The 26,880-nt window shown below is 39.0% G+C and overlaps 2 protein-coding genes across 2 annotated transcripts in view; both read right to left on the bottom strand.

Annotated features, from left to right (window-relative positions):
* Positions 1-14,631, bottom strand: part of LOC117304342 (nucleolar protein 4-like) — a 41,648-nt gene extending 27,017 nt beyond the window's left edge. The window contains exon 1 of the mRNA XM_033788738.1: positions 13,681-14,631. Coding sequence (XP_033644629.1) covers positions 13,681-13,725 — 45 coding nt within the window. The 5' untranslated portion in view covers positions 13,726-14,631. The remainder of the gene's footprint in view (positions 1-13,680) is intronic.
* A 12,091-nt stretch (positions 14,632-26,722) lies between these two features.
* Positions 26,723-26,880, bottom strand: part of LOC117304800 (nucleolar protein 4-like) — a 29,894-nt gene continuing 29,736 nt past the window's right edge. The window contains exon 4 of the mRNA XM_033789414.1: positions 26,723-26,740. Within this exon, the coding sequence (XP_033645305.1) occupies positions 26,723-26,740 (18 nt within the window). The remainder of the gene's footprint in view (positions 26,741-26,880) is intronic.

Below are 26,880 nucleotides of genomic sequence, written 5' to 3'. Positions count from 1 at the left end.
CAATGAATTTGACAGCACAGTATGATTGCCATTATGGTAGGTAAAATTACATTTTAGCTGACAGAATGCAAATGGCTGGGTACGGAGTACTCCGAAAAGCCTCGACTTCTGCCACTAATGTCTGTTTTGTTCAGCAGTAAGAAACAATAATATCCCCTCGCAGCAGTCAAACGGTCTCTACGATGTCACATTGCCGGAGGGTATCGGAGCTACACGTATCAGCCGAAGAACTTCCTGATGTCAGACACTTCTGAAATAATAGTTGCAGATTTCAAAACACAAGGGCAGCCAGGGCAATGGACAAGACAGAAAGGTCAAGTTGGATCAGGTGAATTTAAAACACAAAAAGCCCACTTCCATATCATTCTGAAGAGAAGATGAGAAGACAATGTAAAGGCCACTTTGAACTTCAGAAAATTGTATCCCTTCAAGTCCGTGACATTGAAAATAAAATTAAATCAAGACCAAAATCAATGCAGTCTACTTGGGCAGGAGTGTATAAGAAAAGGAAATGGCGTCTATAGCACTCAGAGAGACAACATTGCCACCCGCCAAAACACTTCAGTTTCTAATAATCCCATCGTCTTCAACATCGGTCAAGTGACGACATCATCAGCAAAATCAAGTCAACAATATTTCATTTTGTTTTCATGCGAGACTGCCAGCCTTCTGCAGTGGCATAAACTCAGTTGCTTTATACTATATTCATCCATAACAATACAACATCCATTCATAAATCCATCGGGCACTTTGATTGGACGGTAAATTCCATGTGATCACTGCAAGCCATTCAGACAACGCAAATGTTGTAATTTCAATTCAATTATGCAAAAGTTCACTTGCAGTAAAAAATTTTCTTTCACGTGACAAGATTTTAATTTCATACAGAAAGAAAAGAACTGCATTGTCAAGACAGACCGTCTGGTAACCCGGGCACAGACAAACCATTAAAAACTGTTTTCTTAGAGAAACGCCCTATTGTCATGAACCTTTCAACAATTTATTTTGGCAAGCCTTAATTTTCTCTTTCTATTATGCTGATTTTTTAAGTGGCGTTAAAGGAACCATTCTTCATGCTACACAATCAATGTTACGAGTACACGCTATTTCACCTACCATGCAGTATCCCTATTTGGACTGTCGGTCACGCGCTTGTAGCCCAATAATGCATTTTGTGTTTTCTTAATAAAAAGGAGCTTTTTGTTGATAAAGGAGTGCAACCGTAGAGTCGTGAAGACTGACTGGCTACAAAACAAGGAGGTTGTAATGTTGCTGGTAGTGTTTCTACCTTAACAATGGTCGGCTAGTCCGGCTGGCTAGTTAAATATCACAAGTAAATTACTCATTTATTAATTGTTCATATATTCTGTCAAACCACAAGTCCCATAGTGCTGAAAGCAAGCTAACTCGTCCCCCTGTCTAGTCACCGAACACTCGTCCCCCTGGCAAACCCTGACACCCTTGAGGCACTGTAGTCGACCATCTTTGTTTGACCACCCTCTCAACACAAAGTAAAGACAGCAATGTTATGGAACATTGATGGCATTATTCGGGTTTGGGTTGGTGCAATTCGTTCAGAAATTGTCACTATATTTTGACGTGTAAAGAGAGGGCCAAAAGTTCAGCAGATAGGGACATACAATCGCCTATTAAAAGATGACACTGCAAATGATCTATAGTCACTTTAGTATTTCATCATGAAGAATAAGCATCAACGGAAATCAACAATCGAACTAAAACTCAACTCGTGTGTTGTTGTTTTTTTGGAAAACATTTCCGCTTTCAGAGTTTGTCAATTGCCCGGGCCTAGTGTGTGACCCTATATTATACCCTGTGGTCATAAGAGAAAACCAAACTTACATTGTAGTACGAGACACAGCTTCTACCCTGTGTTCATGTCTGTATTATTTTTAAAACACTGTGTACACTATTTCTACAGGTCCATGCTAAACGCGCGTGAATGGCTATAATTTCGTCACATCTGTCGTCGAATCGATCGTAACTACACAACCCACTTAAAACCCCCCTCTCCAAAGTTGAGGGAGTACAGAGCCTCCAGTTTTGTCTTTGTTTTACACTCATCCTTAGTTGCGGGTCTGTGGACACAATGGTTCCCGAAACACTCATTGTGGGGAACCCCGTGGCCGCTTTCGCAACCCCCCCCCCCCCCCCCCCCCCCGTCTCGCTCCCGGGGACAGACTGCGATATCGAAACAAAAACTGATGGATCTTTTGCGGAGCACCCTGATCCCCTTACACGCATTGATCAAAGAGAAAAAGGGGAACCCGAAACTCCACGGTCCCGCCTTAAGTAACCCCTGACATTGTTCCCTTTATTAGAGTAACTATGGCACAGTTACAAGTCAATACGAGTCAAAAGAATAGCGAGTTAAGGGGTTTTACCTCTCAAAAACAAAAACATTGTACTTTTGCAGTCGAATTGTAAGTGACTACTTCCCGCTAAAAGCATTTATATTGGATGCCCAAGAATCGGTCGTTAATGTTAATTATTACAACACCATGTTGCCCTTACTCTACGTCAAATCATGGAAACCAACAAAGACAAATCTTTTTTTGTATTCAATAATTGAGGGTCTAATTATTTCACCCTGACTTTTGACCTTTACCAAATTAATGTTTTTCCTAAAGCCTGAACTCGATGTTATAAGTTTTGACAGAGATGTCATTAAGGTCACGCGAAACCAGGACATGATTATACCAACATACGAATGCATTTTTATAGTCATCCATTGTGTATATTGTAATAATAAGCTAACAATACAAAGAAAAAGATAAGTATACGACAAAGACAAAGGAGAATTATCTTATTTCTGAATAATACATAGACCTTTATCATGGTCGCCGCCATCTTGATTTTCTTCCACTAACACCCATGCATGGTCTAGTGTAGTCATGTTTGCCACCCGAAGATGACTCAGTTGAGCTGCATTAACAAAAAGTAACTAAGCATAACAAAATTATACTTACTAAGGTTACCAACCAAAATATCATGTTACATGAACAATTTGTGATTGGTATCCTGCTCATTTCTGCTAAGCAAAAAATTGTTAAGCAGTATTCTCTGCTTAAGCAGCTCTATGAAGTCAGGTCCAGTTCATGATGTAGAATTGGTTCGAAAAATGACAACATGAAATGTTCGTCGGGTATTTTTTACTGCAGGTGACCTTTGAGGTCACAATGTAGAAATGGCGCTCAATATTCAGGAAACTTCAACTTGAAGTTAACCTGGGAACGCCGATCGGCTTATCAATAACTATAATTTCGGTAATTCCTGCGGCTGTGCTTTTCAAGTCCCAAAAGGCGCCATTTTGTAAAACCTCACAATATGTAAACTCAGATTCTTCGGTTTTGGTTTCGAGATTCAAGAAACATTGAATGTTAATTGGCTGTTTATTGTCTGGTGATTGTAGGGAGGGTACCAAACCCTTGTTTTCAAGATTGACTTCTTAAATCCAACTCTGTGGTTCCCGTAATAGAGAACATCCCCCATGAGCAGTGCAGTCACGTACTTCACGACAACTTAGGGTATGCCTTGGCCGATTATATTGACTGTTGTTTTCTTGAAGAAAATACAATTTCACTTTTGAAAGTACAACTCGTGGCCCAAGATAAAGTTTCGAAAGTCTTGTGACGTGAAACTGACGTGGCCTATTGCGGTGCAATGGATTCGTCGAATAGATGACAGAAAGCAAGCGTATTTGTGAGACTGATAAGAGACTTGTCTCGAAGTGTCTTGAAAGGTACGTTCCTAGACTCAATGGTAACAGTCATGAGATTGCACTATTCTTGAATTTTAATTTAAATCCCATTAAAAAAAGAAAACAAGAAATGAAAATAATGGCTCTTATTTAAGGGTAGGGTCATATGAAGGTTTGTACTATATCCTTACATCAATACTAAAGTTCCTTCAAGCTGGCAACCACGTAACCCAACACCCTTACGACAAATGTCTTCGTTTCGGTTCAAACAAAACAATGGTTCAAATTTACCAAAATAAATATGTATCAGTCCTGACCGGACAACGATGGTGACCACTGTCCCAGAGAGTACGTTGGGCGATCGATAACTCGCCGCCATCGGCAGGCACGCGACCGCTCGTGCGGGTAACAAAAGGAAGCCTAGTTGCGGGCACTTTGGGGGTAAATCCTCACCCAACACGGGTAGGTTTAGTAAGCCCTTATTGTGTTCACAATAGGAGTTGTCCGTAGTCGCGTGTGTAGTTGTTCAGCTGGCGCACTGCATATGGCACACGGGGGCATCGCGTGGAGTGCTCCCCTTGTATCATTGTCTTCATACAGTAGTTTTTTCCCAGCCCCCTTGTTCTCGACATAGTAGTGACAGTTTTGTCGGGGCTATCTACCATCAATAACGATCCTTTGTTATAGGAAACAAAATTGTCCCGTGTGTTGAAAAGAAAAAAAGAAAAAAAAACACAAAAACTGTTACAATGAAAGCTTACCGTCTGTATAGATGGAATAAACGATGATCGATTTCATGAATGTTATTGTAAAAGATTGATCTCAATTGCTTTGAAATGAACGTTGGAGGCTGAAATTCCATCTATTGTAACACCTCTGAACTAGAAAGTGCACCCTTTGCGGTCATTTCAAGTTCATTGTCAATTTCATTGTTTCTTTGAGGGTAGAATATCTGTAAAGATAAGGGTCTTAGTGCGCACTAGTGGTTATTTTTAGATTTCAACATGATTGTTTACATTTTGCCAATTTTATACGTTATATCTCCATGTAGGTCAACTTTTGTATCACAAATAGTATGGGTCGGATTAACTTACTTTCCAAACTTTTCCCGTGGAACGGAAAACACGGTGGAGGCACTTTCAAAGTTTCAAAGTACCTTGAACGTTTAGAGACAAACGAACAATAGTCACTAAAAATACACATCCAAATACGGAAGTAAACGAATTAAAAAAAATAGTTCACATAATTAAAAGGACTAAGAAACGAAGATTACATGACAGGTCAAACCAGACACACATGACACCCCAGCATCTTTGTGTAATGCCACAACACAAATCATAATGGGGTTGTTGGCAACCCATCTTATAATGCGTCCTACGCTTTGTGAAATCGACCCCCTAAGCTAACTGTCAAATGTTATTGGATGTAAATTGTTGGCCAACTTGGTTCTCTTGAAAACCGCGCAAATCGTGTCTAATGAATAAATCTTTTTGTATCAGTTGTTAATCATGGTAATTATTCAGACTTCTGTTCTGATTTAAGTCTGTCTTTTCGAATTTAGAACACTTTTCTGAGAAATAATAATTGGATCTTAGCTTGCAAGTCTTTATACGCATGTATTAGACTAAACACCCAGGTTTATTTGTTGAGCTGAGGTCGCGCCAGACATACGAGGTATCGTATTCACACAGACAAAATGGAATTAAATTTTATTGTGTATCATGTCATGAAAGTTAATATCTGATCAGTAATGTTTAACAGTTTCAGTGGTTTTTAACAAGGGCGGACAGAGCTTGGTGGTGGGAATTTTGTGTTGACCCCCCCCCCCCCAAAAAAAAAAAAACATAAAAAAAAACCTAATAGTTCTAACCAATAATAGAAAATAAAATAAAGTAAAATTCTAAAATGAAAATATTTTGGTCCTGCAATTCATATTGCAGAAACAATGATCCACGAATAAATTACGCACACTTTTTAAAGAAAATAAAATCAATTTAAATTTCAATTTGGCATTCGAATTAAACACAGAAAAATGGGCATACACGTGACCTAAAATGTCCTACAACTTATGAACCTAAAGACAAACTGCACACATCTATCAAAGATCTAATGAGATCTTAAGATACTTTACGCAAATTTACGAGAGTACACGTCACAGATTGTATACGCGATCATATTTTGTTATTGTCAACTCTCCTCTTGTAATTTTTTCCCCGCGTGGTTCTCGTCTTTCTCTACGAGATTTGGAAGTAAGGTATCTCTGTAACACATGTAAATCGGGCTGTAGTATTAGTAAACATATCCAGAATTTCATACATTATTCCACAAAGAGTGGGAAATACATGGGATGACATTTCCCATGAATAAATCTCAGGATGAATCGGCAACTAATATAAGACGAATCTAATTCTGATGAACTTTACAGGGAGGAAAAGAAGCAGGCAGTGATTGACAATTTTTTTATCCAGAACCAAATGCGACAGTTTTTTTCACCTTTCAAAATTCATTTGTTGTTTTGAAGTCATGCGGCTAGACATGTTGGTTATATTTAATTTACATGAATCGTGCATGACTAGTTCTCGTGTGATCGTTTCTGCTGAAAGGTAGGGGACAATTTGTAAAAAGAATTATGTTGACGGTTTTTAGACTGAAAGCTTAGACCGTTTCTGTCTCGGGTAGGCCTACTATACGTTCTGCACATTTTGAGATGTTGTAATCTTCGTGAATTTTTAATTTTATTGCGTGACCAAAAGAGAGAAGGGAAACCCATAATTATAATCATACTATATCAGCAGAGGCAACAACTTTTGTATTCGATATTCGTGTTTCATTCTCGAAGTTGAGAAATCGTCGAAATATGTACAAGTATTTTAAAAATCATTTTGAAAACTATAAGGACCGTTTCACAACAAACAATTATTGCCGTCTCCCATTTCCCGGTTTTTAATCAAAACTAGTAATTTTTGGGGTTTCAAAAGACGTCATGAGTTTAGTTTTACGGTTTGAAAATATTTGTGTACATTTGAATGTTATTATTTGGTCTTAATTGGCTCATTATTCCATTCTCTTGAGTGTTATAAGGAATAAAGGAGAGAGGGCGGTGAAAAGGGTGTATTTGGTCTTCACAATCTCCCATGATGGGGGTTGGGGGGGAGTGCGACTGAGGGTAATTTTTGAGCTTCTTCTGAAGAAGTAGTTGTAGTCCTTAGAGGAAGACGTTTGGCACAAGGTAACCGAAATAGAAGTGACGACTTTACAATGTTATGGGGATTGCGTTGCGAGTGCGTTGTTGTGAATCATCCAACAGAGTTCCCTGTAGTCTCCCTCTCCAGTCGCCGATATCGCCGCCAGATATTCCCGAACATCGTCATCATGTACTAAATTAGATTGTCACAGTAAGACCTGGCTTTAGTCATGTGTGTCGACAGTGACGTGACTGTTTCCACGTCTAAACTGTCAAGCCCGTTCTCACGTCTACTGACATGCCGCTTCACATCCTATTTATAAATACACAGAATGATGTTTGTTTGTAGATTCTTTCGGTTCAAGACTTGTTCCCACAAAATTGTTCCCACAAAATTGAAGATATTGACTGATTTGTTTACCCAATCGGTAAGAAACACTAAAACAAAAACAGAATTCTCCTGAAGACGAGCAGAGTATACTGTTCGAAACGTCGAGACCACACCGGCTCTTTTCAGAGCCAACACTCCCACAAAAGAGATTTAAACCGTGGTTGTACCCGCAACTTGACAATTATTTATAGTTTTTCCTATGATAATAATACTTTGCTATATAGTAAAAAATTAGGTGTGTGCTACCGAATATCACCTCAACTGTTTTCATAATAATAATAATAATAATAATAATAATAATAATAATAATAATAATAATAATAATAATAATAATAATAATAATAATAATAATAATAATAATAATAATAATAATAATAATAATAATAATAATAATAATAATAATAATAATAATAATAATAATAATAATAATAATAATAATAACAATAATAATAATAATAATAATAACAATAATAATAATAATAATAATAATAATAATAATAATAATAATAATAATAATAATAATAATAATAATAATAATAATAATAATAATAATAATAATAATAATAATAATAATAATAATAACAATAATAATAATAATAATAATAATAATAATAACCCATTTTATATAGCGCTTTTCACACCCGAAGGGAGTCCCAAAGCGCTTCACATTATTACCCCTGGTCACTGGACCTTAAATCACTCCTTAAACCATCTCAGCTCCCTGGTGGGGAGCATGCAGCCTGTGCAACATTAATATGCGCTACTCGGCTAAATACCTGATGTTGTCTTTCCCCTATTGCCAATATGCCATTATATCTCTGAATGATTCAAATCAAATCAAATCAGATCTTCTCCTGACAGTTCTAGAGATATTTGACCCCATGACACCTCGAATACAGGGCCAGGATACATTACTTGACCTCTGACCCTCACTGCTACCCTGTTGTGTCTAATCTGGAAATCGAAACATGTTTCATGTGATGGGAAAACAGTCAGATTCCATGTTACTTTTTGAAAACTATGAATGATGTTTTTGGAACATTGGGTCAATATGACCTCAAAATAGAGCAAATGTTTTGGGGAAGAATGCAGCAAAAGTTAAAGGCAATGGACACGTTTGGTATTTACTCAAATATAACAGCATAAAAATAACTTTGTAACATGCAACGAAGAGCTGTTGATAGTATACTATAAAACATTTGTGAGAAAATACTTTCTCCGGAGAACGTAGTTTTTGAGAAAGAGGTTTGTCTCACTGAAATATTTGAGTCTGAAAACTTTATCAAGCATCTGAAGCAGAAGAAATGATCAGTTTTAGATTTGGGAGGAAACCTTCAATTGGTTAAACCCACACAATCAAGTAGGGACTGAAAACTCAAATCCACATGCAATCTTCCAGATCTGAGGTGGGATTAGAACCGGGTCCACAGAGGTGGAGGCAGGGAGAGAAACCACTGAGGCAACCAATAACGGGATGAATATTGAAACAAGATAAAATGTTCTGTTTTAGACGTGGAAGGAAAAACTCCAAAATGGGGAAACCTGAACAATTAGGTAGAGACTGAAACCCCGATCCACATGCAACTTTGGCTCCATGTTCTGAGGTGGGATTCTAACCGGGGTCCACAGAGGTGGACGACATGAAAAGAAACCACGGAGGCAATCCTAGATCATAGCATTGCCTTAACTCTCAAACCTCGGGTTTGATTCCTTTATATGCACATCAGTAAATTCGAAACATAGTTGTTACTCACCACTCGGCTCCATAACCGCGCTGTTATAATCAAATCATGAAATATTCCACAAAAGAAAATCGGCAAAAAGAAAAAAAAACAACAACAATGACGAAATTTCCAATGTGATTATAATTCCAAAATCCACGGCTATACCGTCGCATTTATTGTGCAATCAGCCATGACGACGTTGTGGGGTTTCACCGTGGTACAACGTCAACAAACCAACCTCACAGGAAACGAATAATACAATTGCATATAAAGCAAAAAGGAAATTGGATTGGCGTCCGCCAAATTTATTTTATTTTCTTAGAGCATTTTCTCAGTCGGCCGTTTTTCTTCTTCTTCAAGTGTGATTGAAATTGTTCGAGACGGACACTTGAGATGATTTGCTGTGGTTTCTTCTCTAAATACACGTCTGTCAAAACGCACTCACTTCACCATTCATCAATAGCAAGAGAATGAAAACATTATAATTTTAAAGTTATTTTAAAAATAATATGCAGATTCTTAATTTTGCACTTGTTTAGTGGTTTGATTTTTCAGAACTGAGAAGTTTATAGGATTCTGAAAATCTACTCCACAGTAGTAGAATAGTAGTAGTAGTAGTAGAATAAAGCAAGTTCTTAAAAGAACACAGCAAGGTAAAGATACACACACATGGTGTTACTGCAGAACGAATATATATACCTAACCATGCAATGCCTCAAATCACAACATTTTCTTGTCTGAAATGAAGCAAAACTTTATGCTCATTTACGAAAATGTTTTCAACACAATCGTGGAACACAGAGTTTGGATTAAGCCATGAGCCAGATAATCTGATAAAGATTGCTCAGACCACAGTTATCAAATCTCTTCCAAGCAGAGCATTTTTGTAAGAAGAAATGAATCGATGAAGCACGATTTTGAATCGATGAAGTACGATCTAAAAGGATAAACGTCCCCTTTTAAAACTTTTCAAAGGTTTGAACCGAATTAGTTAAAGTTAAAAACTAACATGAAACTAAGGATAACTAAGGATAGCTCTTGAAGACATGAAACGTCGAGACAAAACTCGGATCAGTTCTATCAACTAAGTATTAATGTTACATAGGTTTTGTTATCATTAAAAAAATCAATATTCCATTTTAGCCAAACAAAATATTCCCCATCGAAAACCCTTTATGAGCCAAAATTATTACTGGTTTCTATAGTAGTTCAACATGACATGATTTATGACATTTTTTGTTTTTGTTACACCAATTGTATGGAGGGAATTTTCCCCCAAATACCCCACCTTGAATTTCAAAACCACATCGAAAGAACGGGTGATGGGAAGTTTATGCAGGCCTACACCAAAATGAGGGTGGGGTATAAAAACATCGAAAGGAGTTGATCAGGAAAAACAAGAGGCACCGAAAGCCAAATGTAGGGAAACTAAAATCAGAAGAATCATCTGCTATGAAAGAGGAACCAAATGGTGGCCTTTGTCATGTGTCATATCAGATTAAAAACCCACCAGGACCTGAAGTATTTCCTTGTGGGGTAACGTGACAAAAACTGATAGCAACAACAAAGATGGCGCAATGATTATACAAAAACGAAGTCAGTGAAAGCGATAGTTACTGCATTGTACACGTTGTGTAAACTGCACTTTGCAGAACTTTCATTTTTAATCCAAATGTGTAACATTGTCGATGGGTGTGAGGTGAAATTTAGATGAGGTGTTCAGTTTTAACTGTGGATAAAACATTCATCCAAGTAGAACCAAACCAGAGAAAACAAAATTCACATGTCAATGTTGATTTGAGAAATTGCTGATTTTGGTATACACAAATTTTCAAAAGTAAAACTTTTCGCTTTTTGGACTATACTTTCACGTTATGCAAAAGAAAAGCTAATAGCCCGACGTTTCGACCCTATCAGATTCTTCTCGAATGCTTAAAAGCAGGACTAAATCTTTGGTAAAGTTTTCGTTTATTTAATAAAAACTTAAATGTTGCTACTGGTTCCCAACTTGCCATAATTAATATAAATTCAAGAGCTTTTCCAAATAATTGTCCAAGATTTATGGACGATATTTTAAAATCGCTTAAATAAAAAAACACTTGATACTGGTTAATTTACTTTTGTTTTAAATGTTAAACATTTCTGATGTGTTTGGAAACACCGAGAGTACTTTCTTAAATTTAAACAGAATGTTGGATGGACTGCAAATTGATGTTTGCCATGTGGTGACTGATGACAATATATAGCATCTTGATGACAATTGAAAACTATTTGTATAACAAGGAAACTGGTTTTAAGCCAAAAACGAATCTTGGTCACACGAGTGCAAGTTGGCAACGAATTCTAATCGCTCACTCAATGAACAAAACAAGCTCAATAATGAAAAGGAAACAATGATAAATTTTCCCTCCTTTGGCGACAGTGTCAACTTGAAATGCATCAGGATATATGTATCCAATTTATAGCGTACAAAAACAACCCATAATGTTTCACACACATGCATTATGTTTGTCATTGCCACAAGTCGTATATACAACTGTCCATTAGCTGTCATGTTTCTCCTAAGAACGAAACACTATCCTTGTTAATGTTAAAGTTGGTCCATTTGCGTTTTTGTTTGTCTAGGAATGCCTACCACAAGTTGTGGATGTTCTGGTTATGCCCCCATTTTCAATTATCCTCTTACTGTTCTTTGTTTTTGTTATTTTGTTGGAATGAACGGAAACAAATGTCTTGAAATGAAATGAAACACAAAACAAACTTTGCAAATATAGCAGGCCTCTTTTAGTTCACAAACTTCAATGTTGCGTCTAATCTTCACATTCGTCATCTATATTTCATCACAACATCTCAAACTGTTTTGTCATCAATCTTTTTCAACAGTCTATTTTATGTTCTTGCCTCCAGTCTTCCCACAGTCAAAACCCAACTAAATAATCCCTTTATTAATTTAGCTCCACGCGTATAATCCACCCCTCTCCCCAAAGTGGCCAGCACCCCATTTGCCCCGTCACGCCACCCTGTCATGTCCCTCATCCATCTGAAGTCTCAGCATAATGAAAAAACCGGCTCCCCTCTCGCATCCCTCTTCCTCGATCTCCCCTCCACAACCAAATTGAACCTCTCACCCCTGCCTAAGCCTCGCCACACCACCCGTCTCGCATACCCGCCAGTGCCGAAAAAAATATACCCGCATCTTGTTACGTGAGGACTGGCAGAAGGGGATCCGGGGGGGGGGAGACAAAATATCATAATTATGCAGAGCTGTAACGGTCATCTGACTATCCTAACAAATACATTACATATTTGGCCTGGAGGTTGTACACATAGTATATGTATAGTGTACATGTATACAAAACAGTGTATTCAAGTCAATGGGATTGATGTTCTAATGCGATGACACGATGGTGACTTGGATATGAGAGAGCATATAGGGGGATTATATCTTTGGGTACAGGGACGTCTAATTGTGGACTGGGTGTGTGAGCAGAGAGTTACTGTAAAAACAAATAATCCTCCAATTAGTAAGCTTCAACCTGCGAGGAGTTCTTAAACCCAACACCAATCAGTGAGTCCAGTGTACGTAATGGATAGTCCGGCCAATTTAGCCTGCCATAAATAAATTGATAAAAATATGCGGACGTTCTCACTGGCAAAAAACGAACGCAGCAAAATGAAGATATTAATCCAAGGTTGTGTTGGAAGAAGCCGCTGTATAAACCGCTGGGAATCCTCCAGCTTAAAATAATAATTTCCATGAACAGAAAACAAAAACTGAAATAAAAATGACCTGCGCACAATGGCATGAAAATGGCATGGCCCGTGCGTGGATCATAAAGCATTTGCATATGAATGCCCGACCAGGAGTGATAGACAAGCGTTAATGCGCAGCAGATGGTAATTATAGCGCGGGTACGTTGCCGCACCCTGTGTGTACAATATCAGTTCCTCTCTCTACCGGCAATTCGACCATTTTTACTCATCCATATGGACCGCAAAATCTCACATTTCCACATCGCTCACAATCAAAAAATATCTGCCATAAATTCTCACCGATATCCCGACATTATCATCAAAATATTAATGAGATGCATGCCGTTGTTGATTATAAAATTTCCGATCAGATATTTCGGGTATAGTGATGGGGGTATGCAGCGGGTTTAATTATATATGCGTGTGCCCTCCCGGCCGCCATTTTTAAAAGGCAATATCACATCGCGTTAATGCGGAGTTGCGGGTGTTACATCCCAAACGATGGAGATGTTTAGCCGATATTTTGCGCAATTTCTCACGGTCCATGAATTGGTTTTATTCTAGCGCTTGTCAGAGTCTGATAACAAACTCTTTTTGTGTATCGATACACAGACACGCGTTGAAGTTAATGGTGACGTAGTGAGACGTGGGGTGATAGATAGAGTGATATACAGGGTGACAGATACAGTGGGGGAAGAAGAAGCGTCTTGACCTTCTCGCATCATGCTCTGTTTTGTAATATTTCGTCTGCGTAATGAACCTATGTCATCGTGGTAAATAAATGCTTACTAACAAGACTCAATATCTGATGAGCTAAAGGGGGTTGTATCACACACGACCATTTAAAATGGTATACTAGCCTGCGTGAATAAAATTGCTTCTATCTACGTGCTACGTCATACCACATTACCTCAGCCTTAGCGTGCGGTTTTCTACGCAGTCCTCGCTTCCACATGCTAGCTGACTTGCCCAGATCACCGTGCCCGTGTTGAGTTGGAAAGGTGCAGTGTCGGTACTCCCAAAATGTTTCCACTACTCTCGCAAAAAAAAAAAATTATTTATATAATCAGCGGTAAAAACCAGTCCAAATCGCCGGTGAAATCCTGGGTAAGATGGTGGAGAGCGGTTCGGAGTGAGATACTGGTGGGTCGACTGACGGGGTTGGTACGGGCTGGCGTTCGGTGTTTCGAAGAGGAGCACACAGTATGTTTCTAATGGAGTAATATCCACCGGCACTGTAGACGGGGTGCAGCGAGTGAGTCGATCGGGGAAGCAAACTAGCAGTAGTGCGGTACCGAACCCTGGTTCAATCAATACGGCGGAGGTGACTGACAAAGGCTTTGTTTTTTCGTGGAGGGTACTTAGCCGTGCCCCTCTCTGAGCATGCGTAGGGGTGCAGGAGATGTTCCGCTGGTGACGTCATGGAGGTGCAGCACGGGGAATGAGTGTGCCTACGTGGCTAGGCTTGTCGTACCGGCCGAGTGGTTTTGATGGACCACGCCAGCGGGTGCTCTCTCCACGTCTGGTTGACTCGCTCTTTTATATATTTTTTATATTTTTAAATTGGCAACGGGGTACAACGCCGAGTGCTTGTCGAATGATAATGAGTGGACGCATGGGGGATGGGAGTTGGAAGCTGGCACCTCGGCCCCCGAAGGAGCCCGGGGCGATGGAGACCGGTGATGAAGACTCCGAAGAAAATAGAGTGGGAGAACTTGGTGAGGAGGCAATGGACCTGACGCAAGCGGCTCTCTGGTTTACCCTCCAGACCCCTAGTGGTAGCTCACTCGGACTAATTAGCCAAAACCCTCACCCATGCCTCTCTTTGTTCGGGGATGGGGGAGACTTTACTTGGAGAAGGTGGACATCATGGCCTCTTGTCTCACAGGAAATAATTTCGTGTTTTTTTTCTCTTTTCGGACGGCAGTGAGAAAGAAAAAGGAGTTGTTTCTCTTCATTGCACAATGCTATGGGACGATAGCTAGTCTATTAGAGATAACAACTTTTCTTCTATTGTCCACCGCACAGCAGCGATGTCTTTAAGTACATGAGTGCAAGAATATCTCATGTCATTAAAATTAATTACTTTGTGCTCTTTGTTCGAGCGTTCTTGAAAGAAGGAACGAACCACAAGAAAGTACAAATATGCAGAAGTCATGAAGTGATATTTCATAAGACGCGTTTCATAACCATTTCGCAATGGAAGCCAAGTAATGTTGAGTGTTCTTTTAAACTTGCATGGTTAAACACTCTGTTACAACGTCACAATGGCTTTACTCATTGACAAACCAATATAAGCCTGCATCTTGTGTAAGTTTAATAATGTGGGAACATTCATAATCTGACAAATATGTGTATATAAATGTTTGATGAAGTATCGTGATCGAAACTTTGGGTGAGTTGAACAGTAAAACAAAATGCAACATCTTCAGAGTACAGAAGTTTTAGTATTGACATGACGAAGACTAACCTATCTTTCGTAATGATTCTAACTCTAGGCAATGTTCATGTCAACGGCTCGACACCGGGAAAAGGGATGGTTCGGTAGCTTCATGGGTTATGTTTCGATAGAGTGAGAACTTTCATACGTAATATTTAGCTGATATCTCAACTGGTGCAAGACATAAACGATAGTAACGTTTTCGCAATTTGTTGTTTTCATTGGTATGTCGCTGGGTGTGATTTGCTCGTAAGATGTTAGCAAGTTCAGACAACTTTTAGTTGACAAACTCTTTACAAACCATTGATGAATTGAACTAAAGTTTGCGGATTGTTACATTGTAAAGCGGACTACCAGCGAGTTTTTAAGGTCCCAATCGTATTTGGTTTCTCATGTTAATATATCATGGATTCGGAGAACGTTATGCTGGTACCGCATAGTTGCTGTAAACCGAAGGAAGGCCCTATTATTGTTTGCGGTGCATACAGCCATTTTTGTACGGGTAGATTTATGTTTTTGTAACACCACAATCTTTACTGCAGATAGTCATATTCCCCATACAATGTTACAATCACATGACAATGACTACTGGCGTGGTAAAAATAAATTCAGTGTCATTGTCTAAATTCCATACACGAATATGACTAATTGGTGTTGCTTGATTGGCTATGAGTTCCCACGTGATCAAAGGGGAACAAAGATATGATTAGAATTTCTTCGAACAAAAAAGGAAATAAAGCTGAACAAATTATGTAATTTCAACTTTCAACTTGAAAAAAGTGCATTTCAACTTCCTTATTTGGGTTCATAATTCATAGGCAGCATGAAGCGACAATGACGTTGTTATTGGGGCATTTGATAATTCGAAAATGGACAAGGGAAATTTGAGAAGCTTTTATTTCCATTTAAGACTGATAATAAAGATTATCTGGGGCATTTTGTCGCGATTTAAAAATGAAATTTTATAATTTTCTCTCCCTCATTGTTCGCCCCACAGGAAATGACATTTGGATACAGTAGGGGTTTCAATTTCATCCACTGTGAATTATTTCCTTATTTCACCTCTTTCGTTGGGGGGGGGGGGGGGGGGTGGCATTACAGTTTATGACATCAAATCTTGAACGTCTTTCCCTTGTATCCACACCTTCATAAAATGCTGGACTTTGGGGGGTTGTAAGTTCACGTAGGAGTTCCGGTGTAATGCTTTGGTCTGTTTTTTTGGTATTTCCGTTGACTACATTCCTACCCGTCAGGAAAACATTTAATCCACAAACTTTGCTCTGGAAAAAATATTGGAATGATGCATGATACTGAGATAGGAAATTATTGTGTTTTTGTGGCAGCAAGGGAGCCAAGTTGTGCTAAAATGTATAATCGTTGACTGACGTGCGACTAAAGTTAAAAAACAACAACAACAACCACAATTAAGTACTAGTAGAATTTGCTAGATCGGCCCTGACGGTGATCAATGATCATATTGCAAGTTTGGTAATAATTAACACAAATTAATATCAGCATAAAAACCTATTTGGTAACGAGCAAAGCGGAGCTGTTGAGGGAGGGTTTTTTTATCCGTAAAATATTCCGGAGAAAGTCTTCAGCCCTGAAGCCTTCTCAGGCAGCTGCAGGCACAAACTATTTGTGCAAAAAGGGTGTTTTTTTCTTTCATTATTTTTGTGCAACTTAAATGACCAATATTGATTCCAAATGCTGATTTGTTATTTGATGCATATGTTGGGATACACCAAGTGGTCTTTCAAAAACTAAACTTGTCCAGTGCCTTTAAAGCACCTTTAAACTGGTTGGGCGTAACAAAGAAATCCAACACTTTGAAACAATTTCAGGTATGTTTGGGTAGGGGGTAGGTTTGGAGTGCATGACCCTTCGCCCAACCGGACATCTCTTTGTCTCTATCGTACATCATACCCAGCTCGGAATGGTCTCCCCTCTATCCATCCCAACCTCTCCACACCCTTCTTAATTAGTTCACCCGTCGAGTTAATACCCCATCATGATTATCATGTTGTCACACTGGATAACCAAACAACACAAAAACTGTACCGTCACCGCTCAAACCTATTACACCCATATACACACCTATCTCTACGAATCTAAATAACATTATAAATTCACACGACATGTACTAGCTCAGATGTTATCCACTGGCGAGCACTGTCACACCCCCCCCCCCTTCAAAAGTACCACTCGATGCCGCTTTATTTTTGCAGAATAGGAAGTGACCCTTTGTTACATAAACCGGTGCCCGCATTTACATCCTTGTTTGGAGGTTGGACTAAGGGTACATGTATAGGACTCAACCGATCTAATGGATCGTTGGGACCAGGGGGATATTTTCAATACTAACTGCTAACCCAGCAGGGCTCACTACGTGAAAATCCACTCTTGTCAAAGATACTTATCGACGGCTGTTTCAGTTTACAAAGATATTGCAAGAGTTCGTCATGTTTTCGTTTGTTGTTGATTAGGCCTATATATATTCATGACAATTAATGTTTGCTTTTACCCATACACCACCGATGTGTGTTGCACTGTATACCCAAAACTTTTCCGAGCTCTGTGGAAAAATACACAGGCATCCTCCCCTGTCATCGAAAAACATAACCAGTGCATAACCAGACCCCAGCCAACGATAAAAGTGAAACTATTGCAAAATTGAAAGCTTTGTGTTCACTTTCGAAAGGTTTTACAATTTGATAACATTTATGTAACAGGAGCATGAATCAATGGTCTCGCGGTGCAGGGTTTAGTTCCAAAATAACTTTGTAGTACTTAATATTATAAGTGGGAGGAGACAGTTGTGGTGGTTTTATTAAGAAAACAGAGAGAGAGGAGAGGGGGGGGGGACAAGCCAATAATTACCCTAACAAACAAAACACAAGCAAGCAAACAAACAAACCAACAAATCCCAACAAACAAAAAGCATCCCGACAGAAAACAAAAAACAAAGAATGTAAAATGCACTGCGCTTTTTATCCATGATCAAACAATCCATACACGTTCTAAACAACACCAAAAACAAACCAAAAACACCCGGAACCCCAAACTAAACAACAAACAAACACCAAACAAAGAAACTAAAAACGCAACGCACTTTCGAATAATGCAAAAAGCAAACAAGACACGCAACAGTCGTCGTTTTGATTGGAATCCAATCAGTATGACCACGCGAGCGGTCACGGGGGCCAAGGGTTATTCGACACCAGGAACGAGTACGGCACGCGACACAGATTAGATTTATGATGAGGCTCAAGCCGGGCCCAAATCGGGGTACCGGGAGGCGAGGGGGACACCCACCGCGAGGGTGCAATTCCTGGCCCCTCACTGTCCCACCATGGTCCCACTGAAGTTACCGTAGTATTGTATTATGACTTCAGAACAAAGCAGTGTTAAATGTATATAGCCAGGGCGAGGGGTGCAAATGCTACCCCCTTATTAAAAGGGTATATTGAAGACACCCAGCTGCCTGCCCCTGTATTGACCTGCAGAGAGATGCCAACAAAGCAGCCCTCAATGTTAATTGCATGTCCCTCTGCTTGGGATCTTTCAACAAAAGGGGGATGGCGAAGGGTGCCATGGCAACGGCAGGCATCCATCAAAATGTTATCCTTGTTTAGTGATTCGTTTGGGAGCCAGTCTATTTCGGTAGATCTGCATAATGACTTGTTTCAACCTTGTAACCAGGGTTATAGTCACACGACCGTACATGTACATGCTACTACGAAGGGTAAAGGTTGAGGACTTCATGATCGCCTTGAATACAACAACAACACTAAGCAGGTACCAGCTCGTGTTCATTGCGGTCATAAACCAAAACCATACAGGACACAGAAAAGCAGATGTCTAAAAATGTAGGCAATTTAGGGTTACCGGGTCTTATAACTGACTTTCATAATTACCCTTTTTATTTGTTGGACCAGCAGTTCACACAGCAGAGTGTGCTCAACAACCTCCATTTGTACTTAATTTCGTTTAATAAGTTTTTTTACTTACTTGCAATAAATGTTCCTGACTTCTGTTGTTGAACAACATTTGTAAATACAGCAATCAAACAACCACAAATATTTTTGAACGGGAGTAACTCAAAATGTCCACCACCACCTATGAAAGCAATGTATAGACGATGTGACCTGTGACATCTCATGTTTACAATAAAGCCACAAAGCCTGGACTTCCTGCAGGCACGATTTGTACACAGCTCAATGGAAGGAAACATCAAATCTTATATTTTATGGAGATTGCACTGTCTAATTCTTATCAACTTTTGATATGGGCACATCTCAAAACTTGTCCAGCTTTTACTTTTCATAGTTCTTTGATTTGTGTGGAATATATGACACAAAATGTCAACTTTCCCATAGGACCTGTGTAGTATTGTGCCTGCCAGAATACTCAAAGAATGTACAAGGTCACACTTATTGTAAACAAAGTTCACATGGTCTTTAGCTTTTCGTAAGTAATATTATCGAACTCAGCTGGAGTTCATACATCCAGAGGTTATATATATATTTTTTGTTTACCCTGATACATCGATGCGTATCAAGAAGGGATTGTGAATGATGTAATAGCTGACGCAATTGTCACTGATTTCAGTCCCTTTCCAATAGACCGTATTGAATATGACGTCATCGTCCAAATATCTGCCCTACAACATGGCGTCTGTGCGCGTTTGCGTGGGTGTGTGCGTGCATGTGTAGAAATCAAACCGGGAAAGCTGCGTGCTGTGTGCATGTACGCGTTTTGACGTGCATACGGTTTGCCCTACAAGATGGCGACTTTCAAAAGCAAAAAGGGTTATTCAACACGGTCTATACGTTTCACAATGTTCGACGCAGATGGGAGCTTTTTGAATAAGTCAAATCCCATGTACAGCTCATTCAACAAACTTGAACCGATTTAAACAGTTCCGTTTATACAAAAATACATTTTCCATGGACTCAAAATTGTGATTTACGAACTGTCCCTAAACCAGCTTTAGTTTCTTTCTTCACCTGGAGGTTTCAAATCGAAGCACACCTCCGGTCTTCGCAACTCGCCAAAGTAAAAGGAAGTCTCCCTGAACTCCCGAAGGTAAACTTATTGACGTCACAACTCACGGGGATTCTCGTTAAGGTCCCGAGAAGTTATCCCTCAGAGGAATTGGGCACACATTATAAATAGGCATATTGGCTCGCACATGACCATGTATGGAACTTTATATAAAATGATGGAATTTGTTATGACGTCGATGTTCTTATTGTATCACCGATTCATGGTTTATTTGTATAGATTGAATAGGCGGCCACAGGCACCGCATTGTTCAGGCCGTCTGCAGACTCGCGATTCAAGCTTATTATAAAAATATCAAAAACTGGTTATCATAAAAAAGAAAAACTTTTCGCGTGTTATAATTTAAACATATCAAACTTAAAATATTGAAGGAAAAAACATATAAAAACACATTTTCTTTAATTTTGGATGCAAGCCGAAATCAGTTAAGTTTGCGTATACAATTTTCTTGAATATGACTTCATTTCAGATATATAAAAAAACATTTTACATACACAAATTGATCTAGTATGAACTTCATAATCAGTAAGCTTTCAGGCTAAATTTTGTTTAATCCTTACCAGGCCTTTATATTTTTAATTTCAATAATAACAACTGGGAAAATCACCATCACTTTAGGTGTTTTTTTTTTTTTTTGGGGGGGGGGTGTGGAAATCGCAGAAGATTGGTTGTGGCTCGTAAAATGATATGACATAATTATAAGATCAAGAGTTTATTAAAATGATCAGTCATGGATGCATCCGGTGTTCACAACCTAACCCCCCCCCCCCTCTGATATTATTCACTTCATGGTTCTCGGTGTCAGTTGGTCGTCCTGCTGTAAAACCCGCAGTATGAGGTGTCTGCATGACCGTAGATTAACAATAAACACAGAATATGAAATGCATGCATCTGATGGTTATACTTTTAGTTGTGACGTAGCATAATCGTCAACAAGGTACCACCTTCATTAGTCTATAATATTATGTAACTATCACGTGACAGTGAGAGTAGCACCCATAATGACCATATAAGGTCAAACGAACTGAATGAATGAACACGTCTTTCTTCAAACCACATCGAGCAATGAATAGCACATTTTAATATCAACACTAAGGCCGACGTAACAATCCTGACTCTAAATGGATGTGAGTGCATCATCGTCATAACCCTACCCATTACTTAAAGCATTACTCTATCCCACCGTGTTAAGTAAACAGTAGGCCCTACTATTGATATTTCACCGCCACTCCATTGAGTTAAAGATGACCAGACAGTATAGCCTGGTCCCGCACCCGAAAGTAGAGTCCCGGTGTGGCGGTTTCAACTTTCCGCCGTGTTCAGTTTTCCGAATGACCAAATACGGTAACATTACGTCATGCGATGCCTGCGCACAGCAAGCGAAAGTAGTCCATTTTTAGTGCCGTATTGAGTCATCCGTGTTACTCTCCGGTAGCTGTCATGGCGGCGTCCACGAGTACAACGAGCGGCGAACGCGTGGATCGTATGAGAGAATTTGGTGTGAAGACCAAGCAAATTATCCTGTATTTATACCGAACGAACGTCAGAGAATCAGAAGAAGTTTTTATTATTCAGGTTTAGTTTATTAAATTTATTTATTACCGTTTTTTATTTTATTTTATTTGTTTAGTTATTTTTTTTATTTCACTGAACTACAGTACTTGCCAGGGTACTCGCGGCGGTATTTTTGTCTGGCTACGTCACCCGGAAAACTGAACACGCCGGAAAGCTAAAACCGTTCGAACAACGTGTTGAAATGTCCGGCTACGTCACCCGGAAAACTGAACACGGCGGAAGACTGAAACCGCCACACCGGCCTCTCTGTGTTAGGTACGATGCGCAAGTAATGAAACAATTAACTCTTCCATGTGCGAGACATTTTTATCCGAACGAAAAGCATCTTAGATCTCACGGTCGAGTTGACTCCGAGGTGACCTCTCTCACTACGAGGCATTATAAAGGACTGAACGCCGATAAAGAGCTCAATCGACCCATGACAATATCAATTCAAACACGGTGAGTCGAATCAGAATCCGCAATGGGAAGTTGATACACAGTCCCAAAACCACTTCAAGGGGTTCCCATGTCATGGTAACCGATTGCCATGGTAACCAAGGCCCAATTTTATTTATATTTAGCCTATTCGTTACCTAAAACCATGTACCTCATCAAATATGCACCAACGATGAAAGTAAAAATGATCAAATTCAGTATATCAGCTGATTAAGAAAAAAAAATCGTCAAATGTGTTTAACAACTAGGGTCAAATGCTTGTAGAGTGCAGCCCCATAGGACAATTATTATTTGTAAAATTAGCTGTCATTTTGCTAAAACCTGAGTTTTTTTGTATTGATAATGATCAGCACAAAACCCTACAAGAACAATCAAGGCGAATGTTATCATAAATTTCTTGAGAATCTTAAGACATTGTTTGATAAATGATCCGTTAGGCCATCAAAGTGGTATTGACGCATGCACTGCAGTTGGTTGCTTCCAAGTTGCATGTACAAAGTTGCCTCGTGTGACAAGGCCCTAAGTTAGTAAGAGTAAGACCGACTTTCTCTTGCTTATGTTAAATCTTTAAGAAAACTTTCCCTTGAACTAATATTATTTCGGTTTCAATAATTAAACCAAAATGAAACACTATCATGACGAAGGTCTTCTGAGTCAAAATATTTACATGTCTTCTTCGGTTGTTAATTGGATAACTATTATTATCTTATCAGTCTGCCACCAATACTGCCCTCTGTTGAGTGAAACGACATGTCACCCCAACTTATCACAAAGACGTTTTGCTCTATCTACATTAAAATAAAAATAAAAACAATAGCACCGGGACATAAACTACATAAAAATTGCAACATAGATTTCTAAATAATGACCAAACAAAACACCTTTGGAAATGATGTACTTTGCATTCATAGTGCGCCCCATTGTTGCAATGATTTTGAAACGCTTATAAATGAATGGACTCGTCCATTCGCGCACATGACATGTTATTTGCATATTTAATATTATACAATTGTTATGCAAATTCACCTTAAACAAAGCTACAGGCCACTGTGGGTGAAGGGATACATAACAAGAAGACTGGACCAATTTAAGAAGAAACTAACTTTGAAAAGCTGAAGGTAGAAATTGATATTCCTCTCAAAACAGATTGTATGATGGAGGGAAACATGCACATGGAGCAAAGCTGTATGTTTATTGTTATGTAAATTACTGGTATCCATTTAGCCGGGAATGAAAGCACTGTGGGATAATAATGGGCTATGATAATTATAATCTTTTAATGTTGGGTCGCTGGAATCCAAAACGGATGTTTCTTTAATCGATTACAATCGTTTGCCAATTAGTGTAATATTGTTTTATCTAAATAATCAATAACAATAATATTTTGGGTAGGATATGATTAAAGGCATGGACACTTTTGGTAATTGTCAAAAACCAGTATTCTCACTTGGTATATGCCAACATAATATGTACAAAACAACAAATCTGCGTAAAAAATTTGACTCAATATTGGTCATCGAAGTTGCAAGAGAACAATAATGGGCCTTTGACAATGTAAATCCACTGTGAACACGCAAGATGGCCGCCCAGTGTTCATGCAAACCTGTGACATACTCTTTTTAAGAACGGTGTTGTATTCACCTTGGAGCCTGTCTTTAAATTGTCTTAAGGGACTGGGGCTGGGTACCTCTTCCAGACACTACAACCTCCCTAAGAACACCACCCCTACTCATCAGGCCTAGTCATCACCCCCAGCACCTTGCCCCTATTACAACAAATGGGGGAGGGGGGGGGGGGGGGGTTACCATCAGTCAGGGTATGACGCTCCGTCATTGTAATTCAAAGGAACAGCATCGCCTGCTTTAATATTGAGGGTTTCCAGACAGGAAATGAAGCAAATTGATAATCCGTCTGCTAGTTGGTAATATTGCTCATAGATTAGAGAGGGACATGATGGTTGATGAACACCGGGCATACCGAGTGGCAATGACCGGGGCATCTTGAGCCTTCACACCCCGTACAGATTGACAGTGTTTCAGGCCAGCTTCGGTGGGACGTCAAACTGGTGTGGGTGTTTAGAAGGCAATTTTTTTTCTCTCTATAAGCAGAATTGCCATCCTCAAAAAAATTCCAGACTTTTTTGTAAGGATTCCATTTTTTTAATGGATTTAAAAAGAAAACAAATCCTCATTGAAAATCAGTTTAACAGTGGCAATTTTGGTGTACAGAAAAGAACTTGTTTAGAATTGGGGCGGGCGGGGGGGGGGCACCTTTATGCATAGTATTAAAAACAAAGAGTTCTCACATAAGTCAGTCCGAAACATTTCATGAAGATGAACAGAAAAGACAACGTAGTTTTCAATTTAAAGGCACTGAACACCTTTGGCGATGTCAAAGACCAGTATTCTTACTTGGAATATCCCAGCAAATAATACAACCACAACATAAGCAACTTGCAACCACAAGCTAACCACTGACTTCAAAATGACTAGTATAAGTATCATCGTCAAGTTACTGAAAACAAATTTTTCGATTTGTGCAATTCATAATTACAGACGTTAAGCAAATTTGTGTTTGAGAGAGATTGGCTGTTGCCAGCTTTGCGTTTTTATCCCCATGTGATAGCTTGCCAAAGTCTCTTGATTTGAAGATCATCTAAACAAAACCCAAAACAATTCTACAATTCAAACCTTCAACTTATCCAAAGGTTTACCTCTATGAATGTTTATTATGATGATTTCATAGTAGGTACTGCACTCTTCTTACGAGAACTACAGTTCACCGTGACGCCGAACACCAACGCCCCCGCGGGCTTACCCGTTCGTCAACCCCCACGAACAGAGCCTTACATTGACAAGGTACATACCGATGAAGGAAGCATTGTGTCAGGCACTTATCCCTAGGGTAAGGGGGTAACTACTCGGGGCAATATGACCCGTGTATCAAGCTTTCCGGACGGGTGGGTTGTTCACCAAAATGACAGAGAAGTATCTGTACCCCTTCTTTTCAAACATTTCCTTTATGTGGAGTTGAGTTAATAATACCCCCTTCTTTTTGGTCATTATGGGTGTCTGTAAACATCTTTACCCATTAAAATTGCAAAAGGAATAGCAACTTTAAACACTCTTTTTGTATTATTTCGAAAGAAAAACATCACAATAACACAACAATAGAGTGCCTATAATTATGCACTCTATTAAAATTAAAATTTGTTGAATATCTTAAATTAAAAGTAATCTAATTACATTCTAAACATACACAGAAAATGTGCCTACTTTAAATTATATAGTAAAATAAGGTTGGTCTTCAAAGAATTATGATGTTTTCTTCACTGATTGAAGTTTACAATATTAACAACAACGGTGATGAACAGAACGAACATAATAAAATACAATTTAGAACAGTCATGGGCAAAAAGACAGTTTCTATTTCAAACTATTTAAAGGATTCCAAAGCCAATTCCGTAAAATCGGATAAAGAAACAACAACAACATGATGACGACAATGCTATCCTCGCTCGTTCCCCAAGGCCAGGAAGTCTGACTTCTTATAGTTTTCCAAGAAAACTCTGGAAGCTCCGAGTCTATCTCAAGAGTTCTTCAACTTTTAATTCAAAATGTTATTTAGGTCTGGCATCCCGTCTCTTTATCAAGACAAAGAAGTAGCTGGAGGCATAGACTGAGCCGTTTTTGTCACTTCTAGAATCGAATCAAAGTTAACCGATTCTTTCGGTTGAAAAGGATGTAATTTCAAGTTGAAGCTGTAACTTTTTTGAAACTTTCCTCCCAACATCGGTTTCATGAAGTTAATTGAAATGTATGGGTTTGAGGCATTGCATGGCCAGGTATCAATATTAAGTTTGCGGTAGCCCCATGTTTGTATCTATTTGATAACAGGTAGTAGATAAAGCAAGACAAACTCTCAAAAGAACATAATCTACCTGCAGGTATAGCATGGTGTTACTGCAAAACGAATATGTATCAATTTAAATGCAAAAAAAAAAAAAAAAGAGAGAGAGAGAGAAGGCAATGGATGATGCAAAGATCTTCAGGAAGACGTGGGGACAGCAATTCCCAAGGGTCTCCTTTCGATTCTCAGGGGCATATTATAATCACCAGGGACCCCTTTTAATAATATTACAACACCGTTTTGGGAGTGACCTTCTAAAGAGAAAGGGAGACAAAGGTGACACGATTACTCACGAGGGAGGTCTTACAATGGATGTTGAGTAAACGTGCAAGATGTCACCGAGAATTGTGGCATCATTTCAAAGGAATCAATAATTGCCAGGTAAAGGGGTGGTTTATCAATCTATTAAATCCTTCGGATGGGACGTAAAGCTGTAGGTCCCGTGTGTTGTTGTAGTAAATATCAACGCACATCCATTACACACTTATCGCACCCAGTGTGTCTTGCATAGCGACTATAATCTTCAATCATGAAGGCTGCACTAGAAAGCAAGAAGAAAAATCCCATGTTTCAAGAAAGGTATAAATTGTAGAAAAAATTGTGTTTTGGAAGAGAGTATTCATTCCAATCCAATATGTTTCCAAACCCAATATAATTGGTAAGTAAAGAAATCAGTGCTTA

The sequence above is a fragment of the Asterias rubens genome, chromosome 21, assembly GCF_902459465.1.
Source record: "Asterias rubens chromosome 21, eAstRub1.3, whole genome shotgun sequence".
In the NCBI taxonomy this organism is placed as follows: Eukaryota; Metazoa; Echinodermata; class Asteroidea; order Forcipulatida; family Asteriidae; genus Asterias; species Asterias rubens.
This window is presented reverse-complemented; position numbering and strand designations above follow the sequence as displayed.